The sequence below is a fragment of the Syngnathus leptorhynchus genome, chromosome 3 (assembly GCF_054491065.1).
Source record: "Syngnathus leptorhynchus isolate UIUO chromosome 3, UIUO_Slep, whole genome shotgun sequence".
In the NCBI taxonomy this organism is placed as follows: Eukaryota; Metazoa; Chordata; class Actinopteri; order Syngnathiformes; family Syngnathidae; genus Syngnathus; species Syngnathus leptorhynchus.
Window position 1 is genome coordinate 6,042,658 of NC_141197.1, and position 11,067 is coordinate 6,053,724.

An 11,067-nucleotide genomic window follows, 5' to 3' on the forward strand; every position below is an offset into this window, starting at 1 on the left:
AGGAATGGCTTATGCAGGTTTATGCCCTTGAGCATCTAATGGGAGATCAGTTACTTGTTCTATTTTTCACTATACATTGCTGGACGGGGACTATATAAAATATAATTTTCAGATGAATTAAGTAAAATATGGATAATTTCCTGTGATACTCGTATCGCTCATGGCACATTCGGGAATCACTGATCTGCACATGTGCAAAGTGCATTATGTCAATTGCACATTGGTTACAGAGTGTGATCCCACAAGTTGTGAGGCAGATGTTCCCACCTGTAGAAGTGACCAGTCCTTGGTCGCGACCAGAACTCATGACAGTTGCTGCCTGACTCACATCTGCAGTAAGTATCAAACAATTATATTTGTTTTTTAAACTAATGTAGCCAACAAGTACCGTATTTTTCGGACTATAAGTTGCTGTTTTTTTCATAGTTTGGCTGGGGGTGTGACTTATACTCAGGAGCGACTTATGTGTGAAATTATTAACACATTATTATATCATTTCACATGTTATTTCCACACTAAACCGCAGGAGGGCGCTCTAGGCCCGTGGAATAATTGGAACTGCAACTGACAATGAGTCACATAGAAGACACATCTTCTACCTCCGTAGTTAGCGGAGTTGTTTAAAAGGAACACAGAGGATGAAGATTTCATTGGATTTAGTGATTTCGAGTGACACGAATGGTTTGGTAAACTTGTTAGCATGTTATTTATGCTATAAATATCTGAATAACTGAGTGTGTTACAGCAGGCACTTTCTCAGTTTGTTGTTTACGTGTCATGTAACGTTAGCATACCGTACTATTATTTAGCCTGTTGCCTCCTCTATTCAATTTTTATTTTAAATTGCCTTTCAAGATTACATGTCTGTTCTTGGTGTTAGATTTTATCAAGTAAATTTCCACCAAACATGTGACTTAGACTCCAGTGCAACCTATATATGTATGTCTTTTACTTCTTTATTATGCATTTTATGGCTGGTGCGACTTGTACTTCAGTGCAACTTATAGTCCGGTAAATAGGGTAATATTTTCTACTGTAATCATATGTGTGTTGTACAGTGTCATTAAGAAATTGTGTGCTTATTTCCTGTAGTCTGTTCATCTTGTGTGGATACTCCTCCACTGTGTCTGGATGGGGAGGTTCTGACTGTGGGCCCGAACACCAAGGACCACTGCTGCCCCACCTACCAATGTGGTTTGTTCACACGCATGCACGCAGACACATACGCACATGCACGCACACACACACATGCACACACACGCACACGCAAGCACGCACGCACGCAGACACACACACACACACACACACACACACACACACACACACACACACACACACACACACACACACACACACACACACACACACACACACACGCACATTAATCAAATAAAATCAATCTTTATTTGCCAATTTTGAGCGTCCGAAACAAGGAATTTGACTCCGGTACATCTCGGCCTCTGTACAACATTTAGGTAGCTAACAACATTCAGAACATGTGCAAAAATTGACAATTATTCTTAAATATCCCCTGATCTTAAACTCCCAGAAGGGCAAGGAAAAACTAAAAACTCCTACTAAGGGAAATGAGAAACCTTGAGAAGAGACCATAGATGGGAGGATCCCTCTTCCAGGATGACCAGGCTGCAATGGATGCAGAGAGGATACATAGTACACATAATATGGACAATCCAAAGGTAAAGCATTGAGAGCAAGATGTTCTTGCACAGTAATGACTCAGAGACTCTATGAGTGGTGTGAGTTCATCAGAGCGACAGCCTGGGGGAAGAAGTCTGTGTTTGCTGGTTTTGGCGTACAGTGCTCTGTAACGCCGTCTGGAGGGGACAGACTGCAACCTGGGTGACAAGGGTCTGTCGAGATGTTACTTGCATGTTTCCTGGTCCTGGACAGGTATAAGTCCTGGATAAATGGGAGCTTGGTCCCAATTATCTTTTCTGCAGTCCTGATTGTCCGTTGCAGTCTGTGCTTGTCTTGTTTGGTGGCCGATCCAAACCAGACAGTGATGGAGCCAGAGGATAGACTGGATGATGGCAGTATAGAAGGTCTTCAGCAGCTCCTGTGGCAGGTTGAACTTCCTGAACTGTCTCAGAAAGTACAGCCTCTGCTGGGCCTTCTTCCAAACAGAGTCTATGTGGCTGGTCCATTTCAAGTCCTGAGAGATTGTGGATCCCAGGAACTTGAAGGTGTCTGTGGAGAGAATAGTATTACTGTGGATAGTTAGGGGTGGAAGTGGTGAAGGCTCTCTCCTGAAGTCTACCGTCATCTCCATGGTCTTGAGCAGGTTCAGCTCCAGGTGGTTTTGGCTGTACAGTGGACCAACCGCTCCACCTCCTGTCTGTACACAGTCTTGTCACCGTCCCGGATCAGTCCGATGAGAATGATGTTGTTCACATACTTCAGGAGCTTCACAGAAGAGTCGCCTGAGGACTAATCGTTACTGTAGAGAGAGAAGAGCAGTGGGGAGAGGACGCACTCCTGTGGGGCGCCAGTATAGGTAGTCCGGGTGTCGGATGGGATGGTTCCTAGCCTCACATGCTGCCTCCTGTTGGTCAGGAAGCTGGTGATCCACTGACAGGTGGAGTCAGGCACCGCAAGCTGGAAGAGCTTCTGGTGGAGGATGTCAGGAGCGATGGTATTGAAAGCAGAGCTGAAGTCCACAAACAGGATTCTGGCGTACGTCCCTGGGGTGTCCAGGTGGCGCAGGATGTAGTGGAGCCCCATGTTGACCGCATCGTCCACCGACCTGTTTGCCCGGTAGGCAAACTGCAGGGGGTCGAGCAGGGGGCCCGTGATGACCTTCAGGTGGTTCAATACTAACCTCTCGAAGGATTTCATGACCACAGATGTCAGGACGACAGGTCTATAATCATTCAAACCTGTGATGGTGGGCTTCTTGGGCACCGGTACAATGATGGAGCTCTCGAAGCACAAGGGCACCTCACACAGCTCCAGGGAAAGGTTGAAGATCCGTACAAAGGTGGGTGCCAGTTGTTCAGCACAGACTTTTAGGCAGGAGGGTGACATTTACATTTACACTTTATAAACATTTACAGAAACAAAAAACACATATTTTTCTTTAACTTTTTTACTCCATAATAAATAACCTGTGTGTGAATGTGTTGTGTGTGTGTTTAGTATGTGAACCTTCTAGATGTCCTCAACTCAGCTGTCCATTTGGGATGGCACTGATGTCAGTGACCAGTACAGATCACTGCTGTGCCAACCACACATGCGGTACAATATAAAATATATTTATATATATATATATATATATATTTATATTACATATTTCTAGACTTCATATCGTGTTTTGTTTTCAGTGTGTTCCTGTGACAAGATTGCTCCTCCCAAATGTGAACTGGTATGTTTAAGTCCTTAAAATCTGCCTTTTTTGCACTTGGGATGTCAGAGCTGGATGTGAGTTGTGCTTTTTTTGTGGCTTGGACCAGTTTCATGTAAAGATATATTGTGGCAGACTTGTATAAAAACCTAAAATTAACATGAAAGCAACTTATAAAATACAGCTTACCAATCGCTCAATTTAATTGTATAATTATCGCGAGCCTGTCGCCACATTTTACGTATTAAGGTTTGGTGCATGGAATACCTGTAAGCAATAACCCGTCGCTTAAATAGAACTGACAAAACTGTCTTTAAGTACAGCTTTCTTTTTCTTCAAAGTTGTAGGGTCTTGATTCTATCAGTTTTTGGCCTGTTGCCCTTTTCAAAGAAGCTGTCCCAACATGCTTTTTAGTTAGTTAGTTTAGCTTTTGGACAGGCATGTGCAAATATAACAGATTTTCAGAACAAAAGACTCTGATGACTCTGATGATGAATCTAATTAAATCATCAAATAAAAATAACAATGAATAGTTTTGGTTCAATGTCCCAAAGGACTTGCTGACCCGGACTGGGACTGGTCCGTCTGCTTGGTGGTTAGGGACCCCTGTTTGCACATCATATCAGAACAAAATAGTGTGTGTGTGTGTGTGTGTATGTATATATAGGTGGATGACTTGAATATATATCATATATATATATATATATATATATATATATACATATATATATATATATATATATATATATATATATATATATATATATATATATATATATATATATATATATATATATATATATATATATGTATGTATGTATGTATGTATGTATGTATGTATGTATGTATGTATGTATGTATGTATGTATGTATGTATGTATGTATGTATGTATGTATGTATGTATGTATGTAGGAGTACACAGATCATTAAATATCAACATGCATTGTGCAGGGAGAGGCTCCTCAGCTGGAGCAGGCCTTCCTGTCTGACCCACAGAATCAATGTGCCTGCAAAAGATACAAGTGTGGTGAGTATTGTTTCAAATCGGCCTCATATACCCGGTGGAACTTCATACGCTGAAGTGATTCATTGTACAGATGAAAAACAAAATCTGAAGAAAAATAATCGTTGTAGATTGATCTGCACAAAATGTATTTATTATATATATCAGCAAAGAAAATATTTCACAGGAAGTTTTTCTTAATGTGCATCATAAACTGACTAGTGAACTTGGATGCAGTTTCTTTGACTTGTAAAATGTGGTTTGAAACTGATGAAAATTTTGGCGATTCATTCTCCACATTGTATTTTCATTTCAACCATGCAATCCAAACCATGGATGTGTATGCAGTGCGAGAGGCGGTATGCGTATACCAGGGGGTGGTACAGGGGGTGCTGCGACCCGGTCAGACCCTGGTGGAACATCGTGAGGACGGCTTATGCTACAGCCGGCAGTGCAGCCGCACCCTGGACATGTCAAGTGGCTTTCACGTTCTCCGGACCAGCAGCACCAACTGCTCGGCCCTCTGTAAAATCGTAAGATATAAAGTGGGAACTATTTTGATCAAAGACTTGGGTTTAAAAAATCCTCAGCTGTTTCACTTGAAATTAAAAGTAAAATGCTGGTTCATTTTCTTAGACCTTGGAATTATGCAAACATGCTTTTTGGTCCTTCATGGTAGGGAGCTGGAGTTGAGATTCTTAAATGAGGTCCAATAATTAATGAATTTAAAATATTTAGACTTTGTATCAGCATTCTACAGTAATTAAATGAAATTATTTTGGAAGTGTAAAACGATTGTTTAATCGTGTTCTAAGTAAATATTCCGTGACGAAGATTGCCGTCTCTTTCAACATATGACCTTGTATTAGATAACAGTGACATTACCTAACTCCTTGTAGGCTAGTTGTAATTGAATGTTTGTGTGTGTATGTGTGTGTGTGTTAGAATCAGATGTATATCCCTGCAAAAGACCAATCTACGTGCTGTGGAGTTTGCAAGAATATATCGTGCCTTTACACTCATGAAAATGGATCAACAATGCTCTATAAGGTGGGCAATTAGTGTCAACATATTCTATATTCATTCTAACATATTATAATATAGATGAATAGTTAATATGAATGTGTTTTCAGCCAGGGAAATCTTGGGTGTCCAACTGCCGGAAGTTTGAATGCACAGACACTCTGTCTGGCCCGACACTGATCTCCTACCCCTTCAGCTGTCCCCCCTTCAATGAAACAGAGTGTATGAAGGTCAGCGTGATCAAACACGTGCACACAAAAAACATGGTGGTTGTGTCCATTTTGGGAATAGGGTAAAAAAAATGTATCATTGTTAGCACTGGACTACTAACTCCGCCCCCTTTAAATGACCAACTGTTATTGTTTTGATGATTCATTGCTTTTGCTCTCTTTTGTGTGCAGATTGGAGGAACTATCTTAAGTTACATGGACGGATGTTGCAAGACATGTGAGTTTGTGATGTTAGCATAGCACAGCTGTAATATAGTTAGTATAGAGCTGTAGGCTGTAACTGACACTCACTTGTCGTCCAGCATGCCTCTGACACGTAATATTCACCTGTGCAGTTTAAATTCCCAGCCACAATGTCAAATTTGTCTCTTGCTCTGCTGTCAGGATTGTCTTCTAAGTATTCACATTAGTGTGCTTTTATTTCAGTGTAATTTTCAGTGAAAAAAAAATGGCTGCTGTTTTAACAGTAGCCGTCACTGAAAAGCACCTGAAAACATGTAAGTGGCTTAGTGGTTTATGTGCTGCAGCTTACCAACATGTACAAATCCCACCAGGTACCGGATTCCCTCTGTTCCCATTCCCTGTTAGCTCCCTGACTCCCACAGTAAACACAAACTGCGAAAGAGGTACCAAAACTACAACCGCATATTGTTGATATTCAACAATGTACTCGCTCGCTCCAAGATGTTACCGGTATAACACACCAAATATTTGATTGCAGTCTCCGGGCCCCAAGCAGGGCTGTCCTCTCTTCTTTTATCTCATTTCATACTTACTGTAGAAAAATATGCATGCAACACTTAAACAGAACATAAGTTGGTATACAGTGAACACCTGTTTATTGCAAAAAAAATCAAAAATCCAGACCCATCTGCAATAGATGAAAATCCACCTTTTAGAGAAACCATTAAAATACAGTTTTACCACTTACACATGCTCTTGAAACTCATTGAAATGCACTCATATTTAGTGAATAAAATTTTTCCTAATCAAAGCTTGCTTTGAGCTCTTTGTCACTCAAAAGGGTGTAAAACCAACAAGTGGGAATTAAATAAGTACTTTGTCTTTCCACAATGTTCCATGTAAAGCACTTTGAGTTGTCTCTTCACTCGCTCCACATTTAGCACTGTCTGGGTAGTGCATTGTTGATTGCCAACAATGTGCTGTTGGTAGAGACCCAGTAGTTGGCCTTAGATGTCTGCATGTCCTCCCTAGTTGATAGTAATGTGGTTTGGTGTTTGGAGACATTTTCCCAAGTAGCTGCTTTAGAAGGTTGCCATGCTCCTGCATTCTTCCACTAGCTTGCTGAGAAACCAAAGCTGATATGAGATGCACTGTGCTTCCCAAGTCCAACATATAGTAGTAGTTCTGACAGCCTAATTTGCTTTTTCACAACCAATATATACACACGATGATTCTTTTCAACAAAACAAACACATTTCTCGACCGTGCAATTAAATCTGTAGGCTACAAGACATACCAAAAACTACGTTGCATTGCTGTCTCAAGATTCTTACCTGATAGAATAGAACAGAACAGAACAGAATAGAATAGAATAGAATAGAATAGATTAGAATAGAATAGAATAGAATAGAATTTCTTAGTTGTACAAGGGTAAAGACCAGTTTGGTGCAGTATCTACAATTTTAGTGCAACATCCATTCAAATGAAAGTTCAAATAAAAATAAAATAATACAGATATACCTTACACAGACAGGGTAGACTGGTGTATCTTATTCACACAAAGTTATGTTTTTTTTAATTAGATGATGACATCATAAAGTAATTACCCCGGTGTAAAACCCCCTCACAGGTGGATGACTTTAATGACTGTTCCCTCGTGGGAGCTCGAGTCCTCAGTGACTCCCACGTAACACGAACCCTAACTGTTGACAAAGAGTCCACTGAGTTGACTTTGCCTGATGGGTGTGTAGTTATATTTCAAGCTGATCTTCATAGTTCTGAAATATTGTAACACAAAATAGAAGTGTCCAACTGGCTTCAGCAATTAACGGTGTATGAAAACCATTAGAGCTTAAAATAAACAATTTTCATTGAAACTGTCAGAGGTATCAGTATCATGTTATTACTGTAAAAATATATTTGATTTAGTTTTGAAGCGCACAAACATTGCTATAGCCTCTTAATAGATTGAACTGTCAGCAGGTCCAAGCACATTCAGAACATTCATCACTCAGAGATAAATGTGGCTCTGGCATCATCATTGAAGCACGTTAAACTGCCGTGATGGCGGCTAGAACAAAGCAAGCTCGTCTCTCTTTCATGGTTATGCGACAGAGTTAAATAGATTGACCGTGTGATTAGTCCTCTATCCGTCACCCGCACCATGTGATTAGTCTTCTATCCGTCACGCGCATGTATTTTTTCCATGGTGGTTCACATGACTGAGTAGTATTTGTTTTTAAGTACAAAAGCTAATCTAAATTAGTTTGACATTCAGTCAAGTCATCAGGGTCCAGGATAAATTATAGAGATTAATTATACTTCAATCAAATCACCCAAAAGGTTGTTTTGTACAAGCATTACAGATGTTGCTTATGGATTACAAAGCAAAGCCAAGTATATAAGCATATTGTATATGCTGTATACTTTTAATAAAACACCGTCTTGAAATTTTGGGTGAATCAAACTGATTTAATTTGTATTTTTTAATTTGTTTTTCATTTACCTTAAGGATTTAGAATTGTAATTACTATTAGGTTATTACTAGGTTAATCGTTGCTCTCCAACGCACCACTGATTTAATTAGTGTTTTTTTTTTATTTGTTTTTCATTTACCTTAAGGATTTAGAAATGTAATTCCTCTTAGGTTACTACTAGGTTAAGCATTGCTCATCAATCTGGTTAAATATTGCTCGTGCATGATTTGGAATATCGGTGCTCTTCTCCCTCCTCAACCTTCTTTTCGAGTGTTCCTTCCACTTGGTGTTTGCTATGTTACTCTTGTATGTTGCTCTTTGTGTTGTGCTTGTTCCAATTCGGTTTGCTTTGGCCTGCCCATGTGTGAACAGGCAAAGAAGATGGGAAGTCGTGTCAGAAGGTGACAGTGAGGATGACTATCAGGAAGAATGACTGTCGCAGTAACAGACCGGTATGTTTCATGCGTGTCACTCTCTCATTAGTACGGTCGCACACAAAACTGACCATCCCACTATACCATGTGTGTCAAACTAATTTTTTGCTACATCATAATTCTCGTTTCTCTGAGGGCTTTTATAACCTCAAAAGCATAGAGATGTCTAATTGCATAACTCGTTTCAAAATCAGAAGCAAATGAAAAGTGTTCAACTCTCATTTGTTTCATTTAAAGTACCTAAAGAGAAACTGGTGACAAAAAATGCTTGCAAATCTCACCATTTGTAAAGTGAAGAAAATGTAAAATTTTGGCATTTTAAAACAGAACATGAACGACACATTAAATAATGCGGTGGGCCGGATCTGGCTTCCTACAGCCTAGAGTTGGATACCTGTGCACTATACCGATCGTCTGACCAACCACTCATGAACAAAGAACGCATAAAATGTATCACCACATTCATGATTTAGTTTCCAGGAAATGTCCAAATGCACATTTGATAACATTTATTGCCCAGTTATTGCCTTTGTTTTGAATGTGACATTCCCAGAGGTGCATCGTATTAGTTATTGACTGGAAATTACGTGACTCACAATGTGGTGATTCATGGCTGTTATTGAACCTTCTACAAGGACATTTAGAAAACCACAGCTAAGTAAACTGCAGTAAAGTGAGTGTATGATGCTTGTTTTAAGAATACAGTTTCCCATAATCAATTACGAATGGGATTGTAATATAGTTGCAATCAGTCTTAGAGAATCTGAATCATTTTCTTCCTGCAGTAAAGTACCATAATTTCCCATCCTTCAATTTTCAACTGCTTTTTCTGTATTGGGTCACAGTTAGAGGTTTCACCCAGAAAATGTGCCAAAGAAGTAACATTCATGTAACATTTTTACAGTGAAGTTGTGTTTTAATATCAAGTTGACTTAATATTTTTACTCTGTCATCTGTCCAAAACACCATCTTTCGTTTTTCCTCTGTCCTATAGGTCAACATTGTTTCATGTGACGGGAAGTGTCCGTCAGCCAGCATCTACAACTACAACATCAACACTTATGCGCGTTTTTGCAAATGTTGTCGGGAGATGGGGCTGCAGCGACGCTCTGTGCAGCTCTACTGCAGTGGCAACTCCACCTGGGTCAGCTACGCCATTCAAGAACCCACCGACTGTTCCTGCCAGTGGTCCTAGAACGGATATTACAATGAACCCCGGCCTACAGAGGTTTGGGTCCTAACTACAGAGCCTCAACAGAGTATTTCAAGTAATCTGCTGGCAACCGTGCAAAAAAGCTGTTGCATCTCTGGCAGGGAAGTGATCGGTGCAGAAACACCGAGTTGGCAGCTGCAAACACACTGCGCACTGTGACATTTGAACTCTGACCTCTCGAGGCTAGAGAGAGACAGATTTACATTGCAGGGATAGAAATAGTCGCAAAAATGTTAAAGAGGATAACCCAAAAAAGAATGATGTGCTTCATTGAAGAAATTTAAGGGAACTTAGGTATACAGGAAAGTTAGGAGTATTCTGTGGATGTCTGACAATAAGCAACTTATATTACTTCATTCCAACTCTCAGTTCTACCTTAAAAAAATCATCAATTTTCAGCCCTTGCTTTCAAAATTAAAAGTTGATTTTAAAAGTTTTTGATGCAACAACCAGTAAAGAGTAAATGTTTGGGGGGGTGGGGGTCCAACAATTTAATTTGATGACTGTCATTAAGAGTGACCCATTGCTGTGTTTACAATGATTTTAAAATAAGTTGAGTGTAGATGTAGATGTTACGTCCAATAAGTGTGTATGCAGTGTGAAGACCTTTTAGAAAACTGTCTGTGGTCCATCTTTTATATTCCCGCCCCTATTTTTTTTCTATTTTTTTTTAATGATTTTAAATCTCAAATTCCTCATACATCTCACATATATTAAAGTGAAAAACTGTATATTTGCATATGGGAATTAATGTTTACTATATTCTATACTATATTCAAATAATGATTGTGACTTAAATCCAGTTGTGTGTGGAGCACTTTATTTATTTATTGGGGACTGACAATTAAAGCATTTTTGTATCATCAAGCCACCAAGCTGAAAATAAGCATTCCAACTTAGAACTAAAACACCAACTACTAAGAATCCCATTAAAATGTCGAAAATTTTGGTTTTGGTATGTCATTGATCTTTTCTTTTCAACTGACTTGCTGAATTGCTGTTGGTATCAATCACAAAATGATGAATAAAATTGTGGGGAAAAGTTTTGTATGGTACAAACTTCCATTTGTAATTAATATTTTCTTTGTAAAGAATATTTGTGTTTACTTTGTGTATGCCATTAAAGGATATTGTGCAGTAAA

At 39.4% G+C, this 11,067-nt stretch overlaps 1 protein-coding gene across 1 annotated transcript in view; it reads left to right on the plus strand.

Annotated features, from left to right (window-relative positions):
• otog (otogelin) overlaps positions 1 to 11,067 on the plus strand; it is a 46,469-nt gene extending 35,402 nt beyond the window's left edge. The window contains exons 46-56 of the mRNA XM_085907255.1: positions 231 to 335; positions 1,093 to 1,194; positions 3,157 to 3,255; positions 3,342 to 3,382; positions 4,314 to 4,389; positions 4,714 to 4,898; positions 5,311 to 5,415; positions 5,499 to 5,618; positions 5,790 to 5,835; positions 8,651 to 8,730; positions 9,707 to 11,067. Of these exons, the coding sequence (XP_085763381.1) occupies positions 231 to 335; positions 1,093 to 1,194; positions 3,157 to 3,255; positions 3,342 to 3,382; positions 4,314 to 4,389; positions 4,714 to 4,898; positions 5,311 to 5,415; positions 5,499 to 5,618; positions 5,790 to 5,835; positions 8,651 to 8,730; positions 9,707 to 9,907 (1,160 nt within the window). The 3' untranslated portion in view covers positions 9,908 to 11,067. The remainder of the gene's footprint in view (positions 1 to 230; positions 336 to 1,092; positions 1,195 to 3,156; positions 3,256 to 3,341; positions 3,383 to 4,313; positions 4,390 to 4,713; positions 4,899 to 5,310; positions 5,416 to 5,498; positions 5,619 to 5,789; positions 5,836 to 8,650; positions 8,731 to 9,706) is intronic.